General features: G+C 40.2%; 1 protein-coding gene across 3 annotated transcripts in view; it reads right to left on the minus strand.

Annotated features, from left to right (window-relative positions):
• Positions 1–27,349, minus strand: part of PACS1 (phosphofurin acidic cluster sorting protein 1) — a 155,871-nt gene that overhangs the window by 127,953 nt on the left and 569 nt on the right. Inside the window, exon 1 of one of the 3 annotated variants that reach the window (XM_047877867.1) lies at positions 15,658–15,856. The exons of 1 other annotated variant lie outside the window; for it this stretch is intronic. In XM_047877867.1, the coding sequence (XP_047733823.1) occupies positions 15,658–15,707 (50 nt within the window). In that variant the 5' untranslated portion in view covers positions 15,708–15,856. Of the gene's footprint in view, positions 1–15,248; positions 15,272–15,657; positions 15,857–27,349 lie in introns of those variants that run through there. One more of the 3 variants, XM_047877868.1, reaches the window with a different exon arrangement.

Below are 27,349 nucleotides of genomic sequence, written 5' to 3' on the forward strand. Positions count from 1 at the left end.
CATTGTCCATATTTCAAGTGACTAAGTTTTGGAGCGGCTTTTTTACATAACAATAGATAACAGGAACAAATACTATTTAAGATTTTACAGAGTAAACTAGGTTGCTTCTCACTTTCCACCTCTTTGTCCTAGGAGTCATGTTAAGAAGTTTACCATTTCGGGGCGCCTGGGTGGCGTAGTCGGTTGAGCGTCCGACTTCAGCCAGGTCACGATCTCGCGGCCCATGAGTTCGAGCCCCGCGTCAGGCTCTGGGCTGATGGCTCGGAGCCTGGAGCCTGTTTCCGTTTCTGTGTCTCCCTCTCTCTCTGCCCCTCGCCCGTTCATGCTCTGTCTCTCTCTGTCCCAAAAATAAATAAACGTTGAAAAAAAAATTAGAAAAAAAAAAAAAAAAAAAAAGAAGTTTACCATTTCTCTGTTTTCCTGCTTCTGTCTGCTAGTGTTCAAGGACACAAGGTACTCAAGTGGGGTACATACATGGCAAATGGAGAAGGCCAGGGTGGTTGGGAGGTCAATTACAATAAGCAAATAAGTTAATGAATTGAGCAAATAAATAAATATTCTGAGACTAATGAAAGCCAGATTTCTCATTCTTGAAAAAAGGTACTTACAAACATGAAAAGTGGTAAGGCTAGAGAGAAACCCAAGGTATTATGTTGAAATTAAAGATATGAGCTTGACAGGCATCTGGTGGCTCAGTCAGTTGAGCATCCAACTCTTGATTTCGGCTCAGGTTGTGATCCCAGGGTCGTGGGATTGAGCCCCACATTGGGCTCCATGTTGAGTGGGGAGCCTGCTTAAGATTCTCTTTCTCTCTCCCTCTCCCCCCTTTCCCCCTCTGCACATGCTCTCTCTCTAATTAAACAAACAAGTAAATAAGATACTAGTTTGAATGCACGGCTTTTAAAGATATATACAGAAATAGATAAAGAAAGAAATGAGAGAGAGAGAGAGAGAGAGAGAGAGAGAGAGAGAGAGAGAGAGAGCTGTACATACATACCTATATTTCTGGGCTCTGTCTGCAAAGAGCACCTAAAAGCAATGACATCCTAAAGCACTGAGCACAACAAACCCTCAAATGTTGGTTTCTAAATACCATCCTCCATGAAAAGAACCTGGACTCCTTAGAGAAATGGCTGATTCCAGGGATAGGGCAGGGAAAATACAAGATGACCCTGGAACATCCTGTTGTTCTAGAAATCTAGAAGTGCTCAAAGAATGATAAGGACATATAAAAGGGAAACAGCTTGAAAGGGCTCCAGCTGACCAAAACTGGAGTAATCTGAGCATCAAAATAAATAATAATACTAACAAATTACAACTCAATGAATAAATCATAAATCTGAGTCCATACTGAAAGAAAGGTGGGGAGGGAAGGAATGAGAAAGCTCATCTTTACAGCAGAAGGCCAATTTATAAATGCAGAAGGCATAATGGAAACAAACAAAAATCATCACTTGGCAAACATATCATGGCTGCTGATTTAGGGAGGACAGTAATGCTGGTAGCTTGAATCTGATGAGGAATAATATACTGGCATAATCTCAAACTGTCTACACATAAAATACTTGTCAGTTATAAAAAGAAAAACAATGACTTTACAGTGAAGAAAAGCAGAGATAACTGGCAGCCACCAACATGACCAGATGATCAAGGTTAACATCACTGGTAATGGGATTGCTTAATATCGTGTGTCCCTTGATATGAAGTACTGAGAATATTACACATCATTTCTATGATATTTTTGCCAAGAAATCATGACCTGAGTCTGGTCATGAGGAAATATTAATGGATTCAGCTTGCAGATCATCCTCCTGAATATAGGACTGTTGAGGACAAAAATGACAGTAAAAGACTAAGGGGTTACTGCAGGCTGAAGGACATGGAGGACATGACAATGAAGTCCACTGCATGTTCTGCACTGGGATCCTGGACCAAAATGGAAAAGGAAACATTGTTGGGGCAGCTGGCAAAATGTGAACAGGGCCTGCTGCTAAAGGAGTAGGTTTTTATCGATGTTAATTATCTGACTTAGATATGTAGTAGTTAATTAGGAGTGCCCTTGACTGGGGAAAATACACACAGAAATAGTATGGAATCACAGGACAACACATACGAAACTTCAAATGGCTCAGAAAAACCAATTTAGAGAAAGATAGTCTAATAGAGTAAATATGGTAAAATATTAACAGTTTGGGAATCTGGCTGAAGTGAGAGGAATGTGGAAGTTCCTCCCAATCACAGACTGGAAGAAAATAGTACAAGTATATTTCATTTTACTGCGCTTCACAGATAAAATATTTTTTACGAATGTAAGGTTTGTAACAACCCAGTGTCAACCAAGTCTGTCCATACCATTTTCCAAATGTACTTGCTCACTTTCTGTCTCTGTCACATTTTGGTAAGTCTCTCAATATTTCAAGCTCTTTTGTTATTATTATATTTGTTATGGTGATCTGTAATCAGTGATTATGACTTGCTAAAAGCTCAGGTAATGGTTAGCATTTTTTTAGCAATAAAGTATTTTTTTTAATGTTTATTTATTTTGAGACAGAGAAGGAGTGCACGTGCACGCACGCTCTTGAGCAGGGGAGGGGCAGAGAGAGAGGTAAAGAGAATCCCAAGCAGGCTCTTCACTGTCAGCACAGAGCCCAACACATTCTCACAAACTGTGAGATCACGACCTGAGCCAAAATCTAAAGTCAGACACTTAACCTGACTGAGCCACTCAAGGCGCCCAGCAATAAAGTATTTCTAAATCGAGGTATTTACGTTGTTTTTTAGACATAATGGTATTGCACACTTAATAGACTATGAACACAACTTTAACATCTATTGGGAAACCAAAAAATTCATTTGACTCCCTTTCTTGCAATATTTGTATCAGTGGGGTGGTCTGGAACTAAATCCACAATATCTCTGAGATATGCCTGTGTATATCAGATGCACACACATGCATGCACACACACTCACATATACACACACGTATCTAAAAGGACCTGATCTGTAAGATATAAATAACTGCTACAAATAAATTATTAAAAGACAAACATGCCAATTTATAAAACAGGGAAGATTTAAACAGATTTTTCACAGAAAAGGTATCTGTCCAAATGGCCAGTCAGTAGGTACTCACTGTCATATTAAAGAAAGGCAAATTAGGGGCGCCTGGGTGGCGCAGTCGGTTAAGCGTCCGACTTCAGCCAGGTCACGATCTCGCGGTCCGTGAGTTCGAGCCCCGCGTCAGGCTCTGGGCTGATGGCTCGGAGCCTGGAGCCTGTTTCCGATTCTGTGTCTCCCTCTCTCTCTGCCCCTCCCCCATTCATGCTCTGTCTCTCTCTGTCCCAAAAATAGATAAACGTTGAAAAAAAAATTAAAAAAAAAAAAGGCAAATTAGGGGTGCCTGGGTGGCTCAGTCGGTTAAGAATCCAACTCTTGGTTTTGGTTCAGCTCATGATCTCGCAGTTTGGGAGGTCAAGCCCTGTATTAGGTTCCATGATGACAGTGCAGAGCCTGCTTGGGATTCTCTCTCTCTCTCCCTCTCTCTCTGCCCCTTCCCCGCTCATGCATGTGTTCTCTCTCTAAAAACAAAAAACTTAAAAATAAAAAAAAGAAATGCAAATTAAATGAGAGGGAGTTACCATTTCGCACCCATGACCATGGCTAATTAAAAAGACTGACAAAACTTGGGGTGCCCGGGTGGCTCAGTCACTGAGCACCGACTTGGGCTCAGGTCACGATCTCACGGTTCGTGAATTCGAGCCCCACGTCAGGTTCTGTGCTGACAGCTCAGAGTCTGGAGGCTGCTTCTGATTCTGTGTCTCCGTCTCTCTCTGCCCCTCCCGTGCTCGTGTTCTGTCTCTCAAAAATAAATAAACATTTAAAAAAAATTTTTTTAAAGACTGACAAACTAAATGCTAGTAGGGATGTGGAGCAATGGGAGCTTTCATACATTACTAGTCTTAGTTATCTACTGCTGTGTAATAACAGTGCCACGAACTTAGCAGTTTAAAACAACAGGCATTTATTATCTCACAGTTTCAATGGGTTAGAAGTCCAAGCACAGTTTAAGTGGGTCCTCAATAAGATTTCAACCAAGCTGTTGGCTGGGGCTATGGTCTCAAGAGAGGCTTAAGTTTCCAAGCTCACATGGATATTGGCAGCATTCAGTTCTTTGTGGGCTACTGGACTGAGGACCATGCGTTTTTGCTGACTGTGAACTTGAAGCTACCCTCAGCTCCCTGCCATACGGCCCTCTCCATAGGTAGCTCACAACATGGCAACTTGCTTCTTCAAAGCTGGCAAGGAGAGAGTGTCCTCACAATATAGCCATTACAATCTGATGTAACATCATCACATACACATAACGATGTATATCTTGTCACTCTTGTCATAGCCTATTAGGAAGGAACAAGTCCCACCCATATTCAAGGGGAGGGAATTACATTAGGCATAAATGCCAAGAGATGGGGCATGGGGGCCACCTTAGAATCTGTCTGCCACACCAAGTAGGAATGTAAACTAACACAATCACTTTTGGTAAAATGGCAGTTTCTTATAAAGTTAAACAAATAGCTACACTGAGACCTACCATTTTACTCCTACATATCTACCCACAAAGAAATGAAAATATATGCCCATATAAAGACTTGTACAAGAAAACTCATAGCAGTTTTATTCATAAAAGCCAAAAACTGTAAACAACCTCTGTGTCCATCAACAGAAAAACATATAAACAAATTGTAGTCTCTTTTTCAATGAAATACTACTTGGCAACAAAAAAGAATGAACTACTAACACACATGACATGGATGAATCTGACAAAAGAAGGTCAACACAAAAACACATCTTACTGTATATGATTCCATTTATATGAGGTTCAAGAACATACCAATTAATCTCTGGTGATATAAACCAGAACAGTTACTGCCTATGAGAGGTGGGGACTGACTGCAAGTAATCAGTATGTTCTATATATTGATTCAAGTATTGATTACATAAATGTATATATTTGTCAAAACTCACCAAGCTATAAACTCAAGATCTGTGCATTTTACTGCACTTAAATTTACTTCTAAAAAAGAAATACTCATGTACATATTAATAGAAAAGAGAGTTTAGCATGGTAATTAAAAGAACAGATTCTGAGGCTGCACTGCCAAGGTTTAGACTCTGGCTATGTTACTTTCTTGGGCAAGTTACCTAACCTCTCTACCTATTTGATAATTAAATGAGTTAACACACACACAGCAATTAGAACAGCACCTAATATATATCAGGCACTCAATGTTAGCTATTATTAAACAAAAATTAAAAAAAAAAACAATTATTGTTAGGAAAAATTAAAAGTTGGCCAGGAAAGGAAAATCACAGTTTACTACATGACTGAACAGTGACTTGCCTTTCTATTGTCATAATAATAAAAACCAAAATTACACTTTTATTGGGAGAATGTGGTGATGGTGGCGATCTTCCACATATGGAATTCACCATAAAAAAAGACTGTCTCAGAAACAAGGCTTGTAGAACTACCTGACTCTCCAAAATATATGTATAACACTGATTAAAAATAAATACAACAAGGAAAAAAAACTATTAGGGGGAAGTGGACTATTAAAATATAAAACCAGGCTGGGGTGCCTGGATGGCTCACTCAGTTAAGCATCTGACTCTTGATTTCGACTTAGGTCTTGATCTCACAGCTGACATCATGGAGCCTCCTTGGAATTCTGTGTCTCCCTCTCTTCCTGCCCCTCTCACATACACGCACATGTGCACACACATTCTCTCTCTCTCTCTCTCAAAATAAATAAACTTTAAAAAATTAATAAAACCAGGTAGGAAGGGGTATCTGGGTGGCTCTATCGGTCAGGCATCCAACTCTTGGCTTCAGCTGAGGTCATGATGTTGTGGTTTCGCGAGTTCAAACCCCACCACATCAGGCTCTGCATCGGCAGCATGAAGCCTGCTTGAGATCCACACTCTCCCTCTCTCTCTGTCTCTCCACCACTTGATCTGTGTCTGTCTCTCTCAAAATATCTAAACTAAACTAAAATATAACAAAACAGGAAAATAATCAAGTACTGACACTTAAATGAAACCAAAACACAACTAAAAGAAGCATCTAACTGTATAAGAAGTCTAGGGGCACCTGGGTGGCTCAGTCTGTTAAGTGTCCGACTTTGGCACAGGTCATGATCTCAACAATTTGTGGGTTCGAGCCCCACATGCTGACAGCACAGAGCCCGGAGCCTGCTTCAGATTGTCTCCCTCTCTCTGCCCCTCCCTGCCCCCCCCCCCAGCACTCTTTCTCTCTCTCAAAAATAAATAAACATTTAAAAGAAGAAGAAGAAGAAGAAGAAGAAGAAGAAGAAGAAGAAGCAGCAGCAGCAGCAGCAGCAGCAGCAGCTGCAGTCTAGAGAGAATATTAACCATGGGGGAAACATACTGAAATTCAGCATCATTTGAGTATTATGTATATTCCATATTAAAATCGCAGAGATAGTATCCTTCCTCTCTCACAACTACATTTCAAGGTCTTATCACCTTTTTATTCAGTAGTAGGCCAGGCATTTCTCAATCCACTGGCTAGAAAACCATATAGTGAATTAATATGGATAAGGATTTAATTATAATAATGTATCACCTATATTCACATGGAAACTTTCACTGAGGAACATAAAACTTGCGTTGATTTTACCATAATCTTCAAAGCATTTCTAAGCAGTAAGATCATGAAGGAAATGGAAAGTGAGTGGTTTGCCTACTTTCATTCTGAAAACCAAAATTAAGATATAGGAATCACAACAGAGTAGTGATCTTTTTACCTTCCTATAAACACACAAGCTTTTAGAAAACAGACACCACTTTCCACCAACTTATTGCTATAGTGACCATGCGAGAAGAACCCCAGTGGAGCAGATCCAGCCTATTTAAGAGGCTTCACCTTGGTGACTGTGCTAACTGTCCCAAACTCACAAATCAACATCAATGGCATTTCTATTGTACTCTAAGACAAACTGTCTCATCTGTTCTTCCCAACAATCTTGAATAGTCAGCTAGGCAGTTATTTTATTTCTTTCCATTCTAATGAGAAGATTGAAGATTAAAAGGTAACTTAATCCCAAATCACAGAGTTTTCATTAAAGGAAGACTTAATTCTTCTGGCTCCACAGCCAGTGTTCAATCCACTCTACCAGTATATTTATGCAAACAGAAGTTTGTGAAGATGAATCATTTGCTAATTTTTAAAGTCTAGATTATAGATGGCAACATTTGAAACTACTGGCTTGGGGCACCTGGATGGCTCAGCCAGTTAAATATCTGACTTTGGCTCAAGTCATGATCTCACAGTTCCTGAGTTCAAGCCCCGCGTTGGTCTCTGTGCTGACAGCCTGTCAGCATAGAGCCCACTTTGGATCCTCTTTCCCCCTCTCTTTGCCCCTCCCCTACTTGTACTGTCTCCAAAATAAATAAATAAATATTTAAAAAAAGAAAAGAAAAGAAACTGTTCGCTTAGGTCTCTTCCTAAACAAACAAAAGGTCAACATATTTGAGGACATTCAAGCACACTTACATTTATGGGCTATGATAACTATAATCAAAACACAAAATGTTGTAATAAGTGAGTCTTGAGATGCCTGGGTGGGTCAGTAGGTTAAGCATCTGACTTAGGCTCAGGTCATGATCTCATGGTTTAGGAGTTTGAGCCCCACGTCAGGCTCTGTGCAGACAGCTTAGAGCCTGGAGCCTACTTCGGATTCTGTATCTCCCTTTCTTCCTGCCCTCATCCACTTGCACTCTGTCTCTCTCAAAAGTAAATAAACATCAAAAAAAATTTTTTAAGTGAGTCTTAATATAGTAATGATGGTAGTAATGCCTCTAAGGTGCTTTCCGGATTGTCACAATGATTGGGAACTTTACTGACATTTAATGGTGGAAAAACCAAGAATGCCAGACATCCTACAACCCATAATCCCTGTGAGTCTTGCACAACTAAGATATGACTACCTTCTACATGTTTCCAACATTCATGTAAGTGAAAGCATTCCACCTAAAGGGAGAACCAGGTTTCAGAGTGCCTAAAGCTTATTTCATTTGAAGGGTCCTGTATAAGAAAAAGCATACAAGTTCACAATTACAAAATTAGGTCTAGAATTTTAAAATACCAAATATGTAGGACTACATCTAAAGAAAGATGTACAATATTTCTACACAAATAAGTGCAGAATCAATTAAAGACGATCTAAGTAAATGGAGGTACATATATCCATTAATTGAAAGACAATATTTTAAGGATTTCAACTCTCTCCAAATTAATCCACAGATTCAGAGCAATCCTAATACAATTCTCAAAAACAAAGGAAATTGAAAAGCTGGGTCTAAAATTTCTAAGGAAATGCAACAGAGCAAAGACTAGTCAAGGCAATCATGAACACACAGCTGGAAAACTTATACCACCAGGTAACAGGCCTATTATAAAGATATAGTAATAGAGACATGGAACATTAGTGTAAGCATGGACAGACTCACCCATATACAAAACAGAAAGTCTAAAATAGACCCACATGTAAAACATCATGTGATTTACGATGCAGAGCAGTGGAAAAAAGATAATCTTTTTAAATAAATGATGCAGGGAGGGTGGGGGTGTCTGGGTGGCTCATTCAGTTAAGCATGCAACTCTTGATTTCAATGTAGGTGATGATCTCACGGTTCTTGAGCTTGAGCCCTGCATTGGGCTCCATACTGACAGTGCGGAGCCTGCTTGGGATTCCCCGTCTCCCTCTCTCTCTGCCCTTCCCCTGCTCGGTCTTTACTTATCTCTTTCTCAAGATAAATAAACATTTTTAAAAAGTCATAAAAAAATAAATGATTCAGGAGCGCCTGGGTGGCTCAGTCAGTTGAACGTTTGACTTCGGCTCAGGTCATGGTCTCACAGTTCATGAGTTCGAGTCCCGCTCTGGGCTCTGTGCTGACAACTCAGGGCCTGGAGCCTGCTTCAGATTCTGTGTCCCCTCTCTCTGCCCCTCCTACATTCACGCTCTGTCTCTGGTCTCTCTCAAATAAACATTTAAAAAAAAATTTTTTTAAATAAATGTTGCAGGGTTAACTGAATATCCATGTGGAAGAAAATATATCTTAACCCTTACACCACACACAAATATCATTTCCATATGGACTGTAAATTTAACTGTAAAAAGTAAAACAATACAGCTTTTAAAAGAAAGCATCAGTGAACACCTTCATGATACTGAGGTAGGCTAAGATTTCTTAAAGAGGACATAAAAGGCACTAAATGTAACTGGGAAAATTGATAAATTGGACTAAATTAAGATTAATAATTTCTGTTCATCAAAAGACACCACTGGGGTGCCTGGGTGGCTCAGTCAGTTAAGCATCCAACTCTTGATTTCAGCTCAGGTCTTGATCTCAGGGTCGTGAGTTCAAGCCATGCATTGGGTTCCACACCGGGTGTGGCACCTACTTAAAAAAAATGAAGTGAAAGTGCGTCTGGGTGGCCCAGTTGGTTAAGTGTCTAACTTGATTTTGGCTCAGAACACGGTCTCACAGTTTGTGAGATCAAACCCCACATCAGGCTCTGCACTGACAGCATGGAGCCTGCTTGGGATTCTCTCTCCATCTCTCTCTGCCCCTCCCCTGTTCATGCTCTCCTTCTCTCTCTCTCTCCCTCCCTCTCTCTCTCCCTCTCTCTCTCAAAATAAATAAACATTTAAAAAAAATGAAGTGGAAAAAAATTAAGTGAAAGACACCATTAAAAGAGCAAAAAGGCTAAATAAATAAATAGGCAATCCATGGGGGTATAAGCAGATATTTGTAAGAAGAAGAACTGTAAGTCAATAAGATACAGAGACAACCCAATAGCAAAATGGGCAAACAACCTGAATAGACAATTCATAAAAGAGAATATCCAGATAGCTAATAAGCTTATGAAAAAGTATTCAACATCTTGAGGGAAATGCAAATTAAAAACACTGGAGAAACCATTTTACCCCTAACCAGAAGGATTAAAACAAAAAAGAAAGAATACCACCTTTTGGTGGAGATGTGGTACAACTGGAACTCTCATATTGCTAAGCCGAGCATACACATACCCCACGATCTGGCAATTCCACTCCTGCTTATATACTCAAAGGAAAGGAAATGAAATATATGAGTGCTTATATCAACCAATAAACATGTACAAGCATGTTCACAGCAGCACTATCCATACATCATCACCTCAAACTGGAAATTTTCCATGACCATTACCACAGAATGGTTAAATAACCTGTGATATATTCACACAGGGAACACTACACAACAAGAATACATGAACTGCAACTACATGCAACAATGTGGATGAATCACACAAACATCATGTTGAACAAAGTCAGATACAAGAGTGTACACATATGAAGTACAAAGGCAGGCAAAACTTGCCTTACACTGCTATAAGCTAGGATACTTGTCATTTTTGGTAGGGGGAGAGGTAGTGATTAGAAGCGGGCAAGGCAATGTTTTGGGTTGTTGGCAATGTTCTGTTTCCCGATGTGGATGCTAATTATGTGGGTATGTCCAGTGTGTAAAAATTCATTAACTGTACTTATTATGTATACTTTTCTAAGTATAGATTATACTTCAATAAAAGGTTGTATTTTTTTGTAATTTGGTATAGGGCCATGAGGTAACCTGTGCACACGAAAAGCCTTAAAGCTTAAGCTTCATTAGATTCATAATAAATTTGCCTTTGGTCCCACCAGACATATATGTATATATATGTAAATAATTATCTTATAATGACCTAAGTCTGTATCTAAATAGATTTTGCACAGAAATTTCAGTTTTTTCATCATTTTATAAGGAACTTTCCAGGAATGTAACTACTATGTGTATACAGGAAGGGCTGTATATTGTTCTGTTCAGAACTTTATGAAGATTTATTCAGAATTCTAGAAAATCATATCACCAATGGCATTGCCACATATTATCTGAGTCACCCACGCAATATACCTGTATCAGTCTCTATTTATAGGTGTCATATTTACAGAGGAAAAACTATGTGTACCTGCAAGCACCTGACAGCTATGGTTTCTGACGTGCCATGCCATTTACAAATGTCTTCTGAGAATTCACATATAGAAATACAGATTGCATTACAAAGAGCCTTCCTTTTATCTTTCCTTCATATTGCAGTTAAGATATCGTAGACATGTTGGTAAGCTTTATTATCCGGGAATTTCATTTCAGGATAGAAAAAGGGCCATAAGTTCTAATTCCTGAGTTTAATATCTGCTCTTGTACGTGACTCACATTATCCAAATCACAAGTTAAGTAATATACTTACCTAAAATGTCAAAAAAAAAAAAAGGGTGCCCAGGTGCCACTCCAAAAGCAGTTCCTAAATATATCTATCATAAATTTGATCTAGACATGGTAAACAGAATAAAAGGGAAATAAGAGTTCAAACTACAAGATCTAACTAAGCTTCTTTCCTTTTAAATCAGTAAGATCCAGTTTGGCATTCACAAGCAAAGGACTCCATTATTTTCCTGTTCTCTTTTAAAAATAGCTCCACCTTCAAGATTATACAAATTAGATCATTCTGCAGCAGGATTCCTCCTTACAGAGCAGCTCCCAGGAAGCACAGACAGGCTGTCTGCTGTTGAACATTACTCATTAAAAAAAACAAAAAACAAAAACATATTTTTGACTTTTCAGTTTCACTGGGTTAGTGACAAAGAACATGTGCTATAGGTATCAATAGCTTCTGCAACAGATCTCCCTCATTAAAACCCATCAAATAAATAAGGATCACAGAGGAGATACCAGACCAAGCAAGCATGACAGCAGAAAAATCAGGGATGTTGAGACTCAGCTGCTCCATCATAGCTTCATGATGACCTAAGCACTAAAAGAAATTAATCTAACTTATTAACACAATCAGTTGCCAGTCTATCGATTATTCCATCTCCCAGTAAATTCCCAAGGAAATTTATTCCCAATTAATTGCAAATGGCAAAAGTAGAAACAGGGGCGCCTGGGTGACTCGGCCGGTTGAGCGTCCGACTTTGTCTCGGGTCATGATCTCACCGCTTGTGGGTTTGAGCCCCACATTGGGCTCTGCTGATAGCTCAGAGACTGGAGCCTGCTTCGGATTCTGTGTCCTGCTCTCTCCCTGTCCCTCCCTCACTCATGCTCTCTCTCTCTCTCTCAAGAATAAATAAAACATAGGGGAGCCTGGGTGGCGCAGTCAGTTAAGCGTCCGACTTCAGCCAGGTCATGATCTCGCGGTCCGTGAGTTCGAGCCCCGCGTCAGGCTCTGGGCTGATGGCTCAGAGCCTGGAGCCTGTTTCCGATTCTGTGTCTCCCTCTCTCTCTGCCCCTCCCCCGTTCATGCTCTGTCTCTCTCTGTCCCAAAAATAAATAAATGTTGAAAAAAAAATTTAATAAAAATAAATAAATAAATAAAACATTAAAAAAATAATTTAAAAAAAAGTAGAAACAAACTCCCTCAAGAACCTTGACGAGTTCAGTTATACAGATCTCATTCTTATATAATGTCACTTAAGCAAGATAAAGTGGTGACAATAATAGTAAATTTTTTTATAAAAATCAGAAAACCAACACAAGGAAGTTAATGAAATTTTCAAGTCATCTTTGAATCCTTTTGCTCCATCATACCCCAAATCCAACCCATAAACAAATCCTTTAGGCTTGAAAATATACCTAGAATCTGATGAATTCTCTTTTCCTCCACCTCTACCAACCTGTTCCAAGCCAATATTAGCTCCCACGACATCATCACAACACCTCTACCTAGACTCCCTGCTTTCACCCTACCCTTCTTTATAGACTATTCTATACATAGCGGTCAGTGGGTATTTTAATATGAAAGTCATTATCATGCCTCTTCTGTGGCTAAAACCTCTAAAGGCTTCCCATCTCACTCAAAGTCAAAGCTAAGTCTTACAATGGTCTATAAGATCTGGGTCCCCTTTGCTTACTCACTCCTCATTCATTTGGCTCAAGTGCACTGGCCTCTTGGATGTTTCTGGAACCTACCAGTTCTTGCTGTCCCCTCTACTGGCTTGCTTAAATGTGTGCTCCACAAGGACTGTTCCCCCTCTCTGAGATCTTGTAGAACACCTTATTTAAAACTATCTCTCTCGGGGCGCCTGGGTGGCGCAGTCGGTTAAGCATCCGACTTCAGCCAGGTCACGATCTCGCGGTCTGTGAGTTCGAGCCCCGCGTCGGGCTCTGGGCTGATGGCTCAGAGCCTGGAGCCTGTTTCCGATTCTGTGTCTCCCTCTCTCTCTGCCCCTCCCCCGTTCATGCTCTGTCTCTCTCTGTCCCAAAAAATAAATAAACGTTGAAAAAAAAAAAAAAAAAAACTATCTCTCTCTCTGCCCCATTTAACCCCCTTTCCTACCTTACTTTTCCCCACCAGACATACCCTATCATTTGCTCATTCATCTGCTTATGGTCTGTTGCCCACCTAGAAGGTAACCCCCACAAGAGCTGAGATTGTGTCTCTTTTATTAACTGTTCTCTCCTCAGTGTCTGAAATAGTGACCAGCATATGATGTATACTCGACAGTTATTTGCTGACTACATGACTATTAGGTAGAGGAAGAGTTAAAGAGACTTATCCAAATCCACATGATGAAGTAAAGCCAAATAAGAAACCAAATTCTAAAGTCAAAACATTTTTGGCATATGGTTTTAAACAGATTATAGCAATTTGCTGACTTTCCTACAGTGATAAGAATAGGAGGAAATACCTGAATGAGCATCAAACAAAACAAAGCAAAGCAAAACAAAACAAAACCCAAAGAGAGCCATCATTCCAAACATTTTTCTAAAAATGTTATCTTAAATGGACTCAAATAAGATGAAGCCTCACCAACTGAGACATGCATTCATTCATCAGTGAGGCTGCCTGAGAACGAGGCCCTTGCTGAACTTAAGTAAACATATCACTTGGCCTAAGTCCAAAGCATGCCAAACTAATTTTATGACAAATCTTAGTTTAGGAGATCATGTCCCATTTCAAGCCCAAATTCACCCCACAATGAAATGATAATTTCCTTTTTCTCCATGGAGAGAAAAAGCTCACCAAAAAGATTAATGGGTAATATTTAATAGTATTATAGCTATCCTTTTTTTATAAGTTTTTCTAAAGGAAAGATAGAGGGGATTATCTACAAGTAATAAAAACAAAGCGATAATGATAATTACATACAGTTAATGAACACTTCTCCCCATTAAAGACAAGGGCATAAACAATTTATTGCACATTTTGGTGACAGAGAGGAAATACAATTAAATCCATTAATAGCTACAAGAGTTTTTATGTTCCCAAAGGACCTTGGTTTCCAGAGTTGCTTATTCATTTTCATCCACAGCAAAAATGGTGTATGGCAGAGACGACAAATTCTGTAGACTACTTTCCACATACTTAAGTTTTGAGGAGACAATTTTATTAAACAATAAAACAAAACAAACAAACAAAAACCTACTTGTGGGGCATCTGGGTGGCTCACTCAGTTAAGCATCCAACTCTTGACTTCAGCTTAGGTCATGATTTCATGGTTCAGGAGTTCAAGGCCTGTGTCAGGCTGTGCTGACAGCACGGGGGCCTTCTCTCTCTCTCTCAATAACGAATTAAATAAATAAATAAACACACTTTAAAAAAACCTACTTGTAGGGGTGCCTCGGTGGCTCAGTTGGTTAAGCGTCTGACTTCGGCTCAGGTCATGATCTCACGGTCGGTGAGTTCGAGCCCCACGTCGGGCTCAGTGCTGACATCTCAGAGCCTGGAGCCTGTTTCAGATTCTGTGTCTCCCTCTCTCTCTGACCCCCCCTCCGTTCATGCTCTGTCTCTCAAATAAATAAATGTTAAAAAAAAAATTTTTTTTTAATAAAAATAAAAAAAATAAAAAAACCTACTTGTGAAGACAATGTAAAAGATGACTAATGTATCTATCACAGTCTATCACAGGTCAACAAATATTATACCATCAAATTCACAGTTTCACTGACATTACCCAAAAATGGTATGATTTCTATGAATATAAATGCTCAAACATTTTACAAACATTTTGTTTCTCTTCATAACAAATCAGCAAGGCAAAAAAAAAAAAAAAAAAAAAAGGTGTATTCGCTGTTAAAAAACGAGAAAAAAAGTGACTTGCCTAGATGTAATCAAAACAAATTTAACCAAGCAATAGATATAGGGCTTTACTTACCAATTCATAATTCTCCAACCAAACGCAAAATTTGACTTGTATCTCGAACTGCATCTTCAAAAGGGTTTTTGACTCCTTAAGACTTTAGAAGATTAACCCTCTCTACCCTAACTCACCAGCAATCCCATCCTTGGAGTACAACCCAGACGGAGAAGTAGGTAAAATGTTTCTTTCTAGCCCTAAAACACTCCGGCTGTGAATCTCCCATATTCAAATGATACTGTCCATTCCTCTTAGCCTTCATAACACAGAGCCATTCACTCCTAACATATTTGATTGTCTGGTTTTTAGCCCATGGTCTAATCAAAGCAGTAAAGCAGAAAGAAGGCATATTGAAGCAATGGGGGAAATAAAACAAAAACAAAACTAAAAAAGCAAACACATTAGTTTAAAAATATGCAACACATACCAGTCTACACTCTTCAGCTCAAGCCCTGTTGTTAACCATGAGGATCTCATTCATCATGATGATCCACATTTGAAAAGAAGTTAATCTGTGTTTTACATACTCTTAAGGAAGAACAGAAACATGTTAATATATTTGTAGATTTCCAACTAAAATGAGACAGTAGAGTCTTGGTAATTATTAAAGGAGAGAATTAACACACACACACACACACACACACACACACACACACACACATCCAAATGTTTCATGACAGGCCTTAAATGTATTATCAGGTTTCTCCTGTAAGAGAATAGAATTTTTCTATAGTTTGAGACATAAAAAAGAAAGCTTAAAGAGACAAGAGAAAAAATATCAACCCCATTTAAATCCTCATTTTCTTAGGAGTCACTTAGCTTTTATTGGTAATAAATGACTAGCTGTAAACCGGTTTAGTTGCTCTTCTGGCTGCCAAACCAGAGCTAAAGAAGTCAGCAGGTAGAATAGGGAAGCTGTCAAGTCAAATTGGCTCAAAACAAAGTTGTGGTTTGCAGGCGGGGCCTGCACCATCTCTTCCGTTCATATAAGCTGGCAGGATGTAGAAACAGGATCCTGATCCAGCCACTGCTTCAGAGAACCAAAATATTTTGTTTTGACTTTCTAGACTATTAAGCTTGGGGTTTGGCAGGATCTGTGTCTAAAGTGAATCCAACACCTTATGATAGTCCCACTGAGGAAATCGTAATATCAACAAAGTTGCCCTGACTGCAGAAAGAAAGCAGACTTTGGAGGGGTACTAGGGAGAGACCAGAGAAGCTGGACTGGCAATAAAGACAGCAATAGTAATAGTAGTAACAGCTATTATTTTTAAGTGTTTTCTATGTGCTACGTAAGCATTTACTTGTATTAATATCATTTAATCCTCATAATTAATGAGGGGTAGGGACATTAGGCCTATTTTGCAAATGAGAAAATTAAAGCATTAGAGAGGTTAAATAATTTGCCCAAATCACTAAATGGTAAAGGATAGAATCGGGATTAAAATCCTGGCTAACTGGCTCCAGAACTGGCACTTATAGCCATTGTAGTATTAAATTTCTTACTATCTATGATTTGGTAATAGAGCAGCATTCTGTAATTCTAATATGACAAAATATAAACATTAAATATTATTTGTCAACTATGAGAACCAGCCAGGGCTCGGGGAACACCAAGTTTAAACAGAGAAATCGTTCTGGTGTCAGATAATCATAAATCATGAGCCAAATCCCAGCTCCACCTACCTTTAAACTGTGTAGCCTTACAAAATGCCTTCACCTCACTGGGCCTTGATTTTCCTTTCTGGGAAAGGGATCTCAGTACCTGCCTCTGATGGTTATTGTGACACACAGTAAATGCTCAATTAGTTAGGTTTATTTCATTCAGGCATCAGCTAAAACATGGCTTCCCCAGAGGCCTTCTCTGACCGCCCTATCCAAAAGTGCCCTTCTGCCAACATTCTCAATTCCCTCACTATGCTTTATTTTTCATCGTGGTACTCACTCATTACCTATTTATTATAAATATATTTGTTTATTATCTTTCTCCCTCCACCACAATGTATACTCTAGGAGAGAGTTAATTTTGTCAACTTGTTTGCTACTGCTTCCTCAGCACCCATAGCAGTGCTTGGCACATAGAAATATTCAGTAAGTATTTGCTGAATGAAAGAACTGTGTATAACAGATTTTCATTCAATAAACATTATAAATAAAAAGGTACTGTTTATGTGACAAATGTACTTATTGAGCACCTATAAAGTAACTAATAAATGAACAAGATTATTTCAGATGATAGTAACTAGTTGTGAAGATTTATAAACTCCTAGAATGACTAGGCAGGTTATGAGAGCTTTCCAAGGTGGTGGATTAACTGAGATCTGAATGATACCCAGGAGCCAGCCATATGATGATGTGGGACAAGGCATCCCAGGTATAAGTGCAAAAGCCCAAAGGCGGAGATGACCTTGTCTAAGGCCCAGCTTCCCCAGAGCCAAGTGAGCATGGTGGAGAATGACAGAAGAGAAGGTCAAAGACACAGGAAGAGGTCACATCCTAAAGTCTTTCCTAAGGCATGAAAAGGGGTTTTATTCTAAGTATGATGAACAGTTATTTGATAGTGTCACTAATCTTCACCCACTAGAATGTATATTTTATGAAATCAAGGATTCTGTTTGTGAAACACACCAGCTGGTCTATAAGCATTTGCTAAATGAATGAACTGGGAAGATTATGAAGAAGGGAGTGGCATAAGCTGATTTTCCTTTGAAACATCACCCTGAACTACTACTAGTGGTTACATTCTGGAGGAAACTAAGGTGGCAAAAGATGGGTGGAATTACAAACAGCAGAGTGCAGTGTGGTTTGAGAGGTATGGTAATACAAAGAAACGGAAGAATAAAGCAGCTCTGTAAACCTTGAAGCCATTTGTTGTTTTTAAACAAGAGACAGGAAAAGGTCAGTGAGGAGGGAAGAAGTAAATGACAATTGATGTCCTAAGCCTTTTGTGTTTTCTGTAGTGAAAGAAAGAAAGAAAGAAAGAAAGAAAGAAAGAAAGAAAGAAAAGAAAGAAAGAAAAAGAAAGAAAGAAACTGCATCAAAGAATCTCTATCTCACCTATGAAAAGAGGAACGAAAGGAAACTCAAGACACACACAAAATATTTTGGAGAACAACTGTAAAGAAAAAACACCTTTTTATGTCTAAGCACAATAAGCAGTCTAAATTTCCTCAGGGACAAGTCATAAGCTAATTATACCCACAATGTGACCTAGGGGAAATCTTGCTCACAGTAAGGTTTTGAGAGGCAAGCTGTCATTTGGAAGAGTTAGTCCACAAAAAGAGGAACAGGTATTCCTCTGGTAGGAATCAAGTTTGAAAACATCACTCCCTTCGTATCTACCTTTATCTGTATCAGGCCACTAAAAAATACATACAAGGTAAATTACAGTGTAACTACTAAGATCCACATCACAGTTCTAAAAATTTTTTGGCCAAAACATTCTATGGATATTACCTAGTGTCATTTTCACAGAACTTAGAAGCACAACGAGGGCTGAAAGGGTGAATGAAGAGTGGGTTTATCTGGACCATTGCTCCCAAAAAGAAAAAGGGAAAAACAGTACTCAGGACCAGAAAATGTGTGAAGCTGCACCTAAACTCAGAGATTCTCACCTTGAGTATATCTTAAAACACTTTACTATCTAAAAGAATCTACATAAATATTTAACAAATAAATAAATTGGGGCGCCTGGGTGGCTCAGTCGGTTAAGCGTCCGACTTCAGCTCAGGTCATGATCTCACAGTTTGTGAGTTCGAGCCCCGCAGCGGGCTCTGTGCTGACAGCTCAGAGCCTGGAGCCTGCTTCGGATTCTGTGTCTCCCGCTCTCTGTGCCCCTCCCCTGTTCATGTTCTGTCTCTCTCTGTCTCAAAAATAAATAAAACATTAAAAAAAATTTTTTTAAACAAATAAATGTGTCATTTACAATACTACTTTGTCAGCTATGCTTCATCATCCACTCACCATGAGTGTCTAGAACATTCCCCATTTACCACATTTGCTATCAGTAAAAAGAAATACGCAACTCTAGAACCAAGAAAGGTAATGGGTAGAGCAAAACTTTAGTCCCCCATGTCTTCATCCATTAAAAAACAAAGCTGTTCTTTTTTTACAGCTTTATTACAATATAAAATTTGTAAGGTTCACTCCTTTAAGGTATACAATTGAGTACAGTTGATAGGTATTTTTAAATATATATTTTTTAAAACAATATTCACTGGTCTTTTCTGTAACATGTTTATTACATAGTTTAGAAATCACACAAAAAAAAATAAGGCCAAAAATTATTATCATACATAATCCAATCATCTAAAGTCATTTTAGAATTAATGACTCCAGGGGCACCTGGGTGGCTCAGTCAGTTAAACATCTGACTCTTGATTTTGGCTCAGCTCATGATCTCACAGTTCATGGGAAAAAGCGCAGAGCCCACTTGGGATTCTCTCTCTCCCCCTCCCCCATGCATGCACTCATTCTCTCTCCCTCTCTCAAAATAAATAAATATTTTTTTAAAAAATTAAAATTAAAAAAATAATAATGAAGTCTGTAAAATTAATGTCTCCAGTTAGTTTTCTCAATAGGTATTGACTAATACCTAAAATTGTGGGAAACAAATGGCAGGAAGGCATCAGGAAGCAATTCCCTACAGGAAGAAGTGAGCAGATTAAAAGGTAAAAATCTTTAAAGGAGAACAACTAACAGAAGAAAACTAACAGGCCCTTGAAATAGTGAAGAAAAGGGGCATATTAAAATAATTTGGAAGAGGACAAAAGAATTCAGTTTAATTAAATGAATAAGGAGAAACCACACAGATATTAATACTAGAAATATCACAGGCAATTTTCTCTTTAAAATCGTGTTAGCTGGGGCACCTGGGTGGCTCCGTCGGTTAAGCGTCTGACTTCGGCTCAGGTCATGATCTCACAGTTTGTGAGTTCGAGCCCCACACTGGGCTCTGTGCTGACAGCTTAGAGACTGGAGCCTGCTTCAAATTCTGTGTGTCCCTCTCTCTCTGCTCCTCTCCTGCTCATGCTCTGTCTCTCTCTCTCCTTCAAAAATAAATAAAAACATTAAAAAAATAAAAAAAATTTTAGTGTTAGCTAATAGAACTTTCTATGGTGCTGAAAATGTTCTATATCTGCCTTGTCTAATACAAAAGCCGCTAATCACATGTGACTAGTGTGACAAGAAATGTGGCTAATAAAACTAAGAAAGGGAATTTAAAATTTTATTCAATTTTAATTAATTTTAACTTAAATAGCCACATGCAACTAGTGGTTACTGTACTGAACAGCACAGCTTTAAAGAGAAAACAGCTTATGATGTTAAGATGTAATTGGATGTCAAATGGAATGCTTTCAGAAACTGTTTTCTAGAAGATACACAAGCTAAGAAACCATTTATCATCATTTACTGGCCTTCTCTACTGCTCTTCTACTCTACTTCTCTACCCAAGGTAGAGGCCAGGTTTAGGTCAGCCTAAGAGACAACCTGAGCTGTGACTACAGCTATTCTCTGGTTTGTAAAAAGGAAAAAGGGAGTACAGGTCCAGCAGGCTTTCTAACCAGACAACTGCCCTATGAATGGCAGGAAAAGGAAAATACTCTATAGAGTTGGTGCCTAGGCATAAACATCGTGATTCCCTAAAACCATCAGAAGCTATGCTGGTTGCTCTTCCAACTAGGCCTAGGGAAGGCCTAGGGAATGGAGGATTCTATCAGTGCTTGCCAATCTAGAAACAAACCACCTCACTCAATCCAGCCCAAGGGGCTTCTGAAAGACATTCTAAGACCAACTTCAAACTCTCTTTTCTCAAGAGCCCTAATACCACTCTGAATCCATAATGGAAAAAGACCAGCTCTTGTGAGCATTCCCACAGCTACTCTAGATGTCTAAAGTACCCGCAGCATGTGACACCACAGATGCAAGCAAAGCCAACTCCAAATTTCAGAGGACCCACTGAACCTTCAAGTCCAGGCCAAAACAAGACAAGCCTCCTAGGTTGAAGCAGTGAAAAGACACAGCCCATATTCTTACTTGTACCTCCCTCATGCACACTGAGACAAACACTCCCAGTAACAGCTTATTGGCTCAGCTAAGAAATTGGAAAACTAGTTTAAAAAGAAATCACATAACCACTAATGTGCCCAAAAGATCTGTAAATCAATACTTGTAAAGCGGACTTGTGAAAGTCATTCTCTTTCTGACAAGGAATCTGAGCTTCCACAGGGACAATGGATAATATTACCACGATAGAGAAGATATTCTATTACAACACTCACAATGTGAAACTCAAATCTAAGATACAAAGATGCTTTTAAGACTTTTAATGCTAAGGCAATAATAGAAATTTCACCAGGTCTCTCTCATTTGACCAATTTCATTTACTTCATATCTATCATTTAAGAAGTACCTTCTCTTACAATCTATAGGTCCTATTATATATTTATTTCACCCACATTTTAGAATGAATGGCAAGTAAAAGTGTTCCCAATTAATGGATAAAAAAACTAAAGTGTGGAAGAGTTTGCCTTGGCATCCAGTAAGAATACAAGGGTAATATATCCTGGCTTGCCTAGTGCTTTTGTGGTTAGAGGGGCAACTGCCCCTAAGTGTCCTGATGAAAATAACACTTCTACTGTATACTAGTAATGCCAACTTAGCCATGACCACCTCCTTTGGTTCTAACAGTTTTGTCCAAGCAGGCTTAACTTCAGTACCCCCTTTAAAAAAAAAAATGTGGTCTAAGGAGAAATGTGACTCATAACTCCTGAACTCTTTCCCTAAGTGTACATACAGATAAGGATATGCAAATATGCTTTGTACTCAAAGACAAATGTGATACAGTTTGTGAGTGATACAGCAGAGCACATTTTATCTCCTAATAATTGGTTTTACAAAATCCACTGAGGACATTTTGTATACCTGTGAAATTTAATGATTTTTCTGCCTCTCCTACTGAAGTATCTCAAATAGAGAAAAGAACACCAGGGGAAACTTCACCATATACCACACAAGAACCAAAGAGAAGAGATCAACAATGAGACTCTAAAACTCTTCCCTTGAGGCACCTGGGTGGCTCAGTTGGTTAAGCATCAGATTCTTGATTTCAGCTCAGGTCATGATCTCACAGTTTGTGAGTTTGAGCCCAACATCAGGCTCTGTGCTGACAAAGCACAGATTGGGATTCTCTCTCTCCCGCTTTCTCTCTGTCCCTCCACCACTCTCACAAGCGAGCTCACTCTCTCTCAAAAATAAACAAACATTAAAAAAAAGATAACATCAAACAACATGCCACCTGGCCAAATGTCACCATACCACTAGCCAAAACATGGGCCATAGGAGAGGAAGCACTACTTAGTACAGAGGGAAAACAATGCCAACATCTAAAGCTGTGAATTTTAAAAAGGAGCTATAATAGATCCACCTGCTTGTAACAGAATCTTAAAAGCCAACTGTATTTCCTAGTGATCACCTGTGGAAAGCAAAAACAGAGACAAGACTAGGGCTTTTTCCTTCATAATTCCCATCTTTCTGTACTGCTTGAATGTCTAATCATGGACATGTATCAATATTTTAATTAAAAAAATGTTGATAAAAATGTCAATGAATAAGGGCATCTGAGTGGCTCAGTCAGTTAAGCTTCTCACTGTTGATCTGAGCTCAGGTCTTGATCTCGGGGCCATGAATTCAAGCCCCAAGTTGGGCTCCATGCCCAGCATAGAGCCTACTTATAAAAAAAAAAAAGTGGGGCGCCTGGGTGGCTCAGTCAGTTAAGAGTCCGACTTCAGCTCAGGTCATGATCTCATCATTCATGAGTTCCAGCCCTGCATCGGGCTCTGTGCTGACAGCTTGGAGCCTGGAGTCTGCTTTGGATTCTACGTCTCTCTCTCTCTGCCCCTCCCCTGCTCATACTCTTTCTCTCTCTCAAAAATAAACATTAAAAAAAATTTTTTTTAAATCAATGAATAAAACAATTTAGTGGGTTGTTTTTTCTGTTGTTTTTTTGTTTTGAGAGAGGGAGACAGAGGACACACACACACACACGAGAGAGGGAGACAGAGGACACACACACACACACGGCAGAGGGAGAGAGAAAGAGACAGAGGACACGCACACACACGAGAGAGGGAGACAGAGGGGACACACACACACACACACACACGGCAGAGGGAGAGAGAAAGAGACAGAGGACACACACACACGAGAGAGGGAGACAAAGGGGACGGACGGACACACACACACACGAGAGAGGGAGACAGAGGGGACGGACGGGGACACACACACACACACAGAGGACACACACACACGAGAGACGGGGACACACACACACACACACACACACACACACACACACGGCAGAGGGAGAGAGAAAGAGAATCCCAAGCAGCTCGGAGCCTGATTCCACGATCCTGGGAGCGCAACGGGGACACACACACACACACAGAGGACACACACACACGAGAGACGGGGACGGACACACACACACACACACACACACACAGAGGACACACACACACGAGAGACGGGGACGGACGGACACACACACACACACACACACACACACACACACACACACACACACACACACACACACACACACACACACACACACACACACACACACACACACACACACACACACACACACACACACACACACACACACACACACACGGCAGAGGGAGAGAGAAAGAGAATCCCAAGCAGCTCGGAGCCTGATTCCACGATCCTGGGAGCGCAACCTGAGCCAAAATCAAGAGTTCGACACTCAACTGACTGAGCCACCCAGGTGCCCCCAATTTAGTTACTTTAAAGCCAACTATCAGTATTCTCTCCAACCATAAAACGTTTTTAAAAAATACTACAGGGGCGCCTGGGTGGCGCAGTCGGTTAAGCGTCCGACTTCGGCCAGGTCATGATCTCGCGGTCCGTGAGTTCGAGCCCCGCGTCAGGCTCTGGGCTGACGGCTCGGAGCCTGGAGCCTGTTTCCGATTCTGTGTCTCCCTCTCTCTCTGCCCCTCCCCCGTTCATGCTCTGTCTCTCTCTGTCCCCCAAAAAATAAATAAACTTTGAAAAAAAAAAATTTAAAAAAAAAAAAAAGAAAAGGAAAGTGACCTTCCTAACACACAACTTTCAACTCTCTCTTCTCTGTACTAGGTAGAGGAACACATTTGCTAAAACTGAGTCCCACAGCATATATATACACATATATAGCCTTAGATCCACAATCATGTTCACATTTCTTTTTTTTTTTAATTTTTTTATTAAATTTTTTTTTCAATGTTTATTTATTTTTGGGACAGAGAGAGACAGAGCATGAACGGGGGAGGGGCAGAGAGAGAGGGAGACACAGAATCAGAAACAGGCTCCAGGCTCTGAGCCATCAGCCCAGAGCCTGACGCGGGGCTCGAACTCACGGACCGCGAGATCATGACCTGGCTGAAGTCGGACGCTTAACCGACTGCGCCACTCAGGCGCCCCTCACATTTCTTAAGTGCACGTTTCACACGCTTCTCACTTGAGTTACATGAGACAAGAACATTAATCTTAGACTATCTACAGAGTGATGTACACAGGTTGCACATTGCCAATATATTTTAAACAACATGAACAAGTAAACAAGGAGACCTCAAATTAACCAGATGACTCTAGTAATTGGAAGGGCCAATAGCGGACATTTTCTCCCCACAGGGTGTTATTTTCCATCCTGCAGATAAAACAGCATGCTCCAGAGAGCACAAGTGTTCCACAAGGAGCTGGGAGGCACAGGGTGATAGCTGAAAAACAAAGTCAGAGCAGGACAGCTGACAATCTCAAAGACTCGTTAGTAGACATGACAACTGCATGCTCTCAGCAGGGGCAAACAACAAGCCAACCAAGCCTCTCACACCAAGTTAGCATAGTAATTACCGATTTACTCAGGAAGATGGGCAGTTTCTTTGGCTAATAACTTATTACATAAGACTTCTCAGTGACCAACAGGTGCAGAAAAAAAAAAAATCAAAGATTTTATTTATCAGTGATTTTATTTATCTCCCTCTGTTGCACAGCAGCTTCTTCCCAGTTGGCTCAATGCCTTTTCAATCTAACAAGCTAGAGAAGGCAATTGTCCAGATGTCACCTGTCAAACATAGCGATAGATGTAAATGAAGAATGGGCAAGCATGTATTACTAACACTGGACCAACGTGGGAAGGGGCACAGTGCTTTTACGTTTGAAAGTAGATTAGAATACTTCAGCTACAGACGGACCTACCTAGAAAGAGGCCTGCTAAGGACCATTACACACTAAACTCCCACTTGAGTTTGGTGTTGTGCTAGGGCACTGGCCAAAACAAACTAAACTAACATGGCTTCTGATTACCCTAAAAGAAGGGCAAAGAAAAAAAAGAAAGTGTAAGTCAGTGAGGTAAATGCTGAAACACAAAGGACATGAAGAGTGAGGGAGGAGGAGCACGAACAGGGCACAATTTAGCATTATCTAAAAAAGTTTCAGATGTATACCCTGCAAATAGCAATTCCACCCCTACATATAAAAACAGAAAGAAACTTTTGCAAGGATCACTAGGAGTCCTGGGCAAAACTATTTACGGCATTACTGCTCCTATTAACTAACAAGAAACAACCCAAAATATTCACCGAAAAAAGAAGTATGATATAGTCATAAAATGAAATTATATCCGTTAGTGAAAATATTTAAACTACAGCTACCATACCCCACTGACAAGTCCCACGAACTTAATGTTGAATTAAAACACACACATGCACTAAGTCCCAGAGCACATACAGTATGATAGCACTTATATAAACTTCAAAAACACCCTAAACCATATTGTTTACAGATGCATGTATGCAGCAAAACTATTTTTAAAAGACAAGGGAAATAATAAACACACAATAGTGTTTACCTTTGGGGCGGGGGGGGGGGGGGGGGGGGGGAGGGAAGCAGGGCATGTGGTCAGGAAGGGGCATCCTGAGGGCCTCATTCAACATAATTTATAATGTTCTGTTTCTTAAACTGAGTCAAGTATAGAAATGTACTTTTCATCATTTTGTAAAATGCCCTAACCAGGAGATATATTTTTGTGTGTGTGTATAATTTTGTATGCATGAAATGATTCAAAATAAAGAGAGAGGGAAATAAATAGAGTTGAGGCTGGAACCAGACAATGCTTCTTAACCCCCTACTGACACGTCCACCTACCCAAGGCTGGGCTAAAAGAATAAGGAGTGGGTCCAAAACTCCAAGACAACAGAATCAACTCAGTTTAGAGGTGACAAAAAGATCACCTCCAGGCACTTTTCTGGGCTTCCTAGGCGAAACCAGCTCCACAGTGTCTGCTCAAGGGCTAAACTGTAAGACACCGCACACTGTCCCCAAAGAGTTGGAGAAAGACTGCTTTGCCAATACAGAAACAGAAAACATCACAAACTCAGGCATATTTTACCAATGAAAGGAAAGTCCCCAGATGGTTCCAACAGGCAGAGGAATGGATTGAATTTAGGAACAAGGCAGTAATTTTATGTAGCCCTGCAAGGCTAAGAGAATTTGTGACTAGCTACTGGGGAGGAGGAAGGGGATGAAAAATACAATTAAAGACACACTAAACAGGGCTTTTACAAGCGCACAGAGGCCGGGGCAGAATGTGTGTAATCTGAAGCACAAATGAACGTGTGTGTGTACTGAACACCAACTAGAAGCCTCCAGGGTTACTTACTATATGGGCTTTATCTGGCAGAAGGTGACAACCGACTTTGGCACACGCTGAGTATATTGGGAAATAATAATATCAAAGGACATCTATGTAACATATGTACAGCCCACGGGCGCCAACGAGGCAGGGGAAAGAGTCCGTGACATTCGCAGGGAAACTGACCGTCAGGAAGGCCGGATTCGGTCAGATCAACGAGAGAAGGCCCAGGGCTGAGAGTCCAGGAGGCCCCAATCGGGGGAGAGGAAGAGGGTGGTCCCGGCCCGAGGCAGAAGGTGGGGCTGCCAGGAGAGGGCGGGGTCCCCGCAAGAGGAGTCCCGGGAGGCCCGCCTAGAAACAGGCCGGGCAGCCGGGGGGAATCCAGGGAGGGGGGGGCGCTCCCTTGGGCGCTGGGACGGAGAGGAAT

The sequence above is a fragment of the Prionailurus viverrinus genome, chromosome D1 (genome assembly GCF_022837055.1).
Source record: "Prionailurus viverrinus isolate Anna chromosome D1, UM_Priviv_1.0, whole genome shotgun sequence".
Lineage (NCBI taxonomy): Eukaryota > Metazoa > Chordata > Mammalia > Carnivora > Felidae > Prionailurus > Prionailurus viverrinus.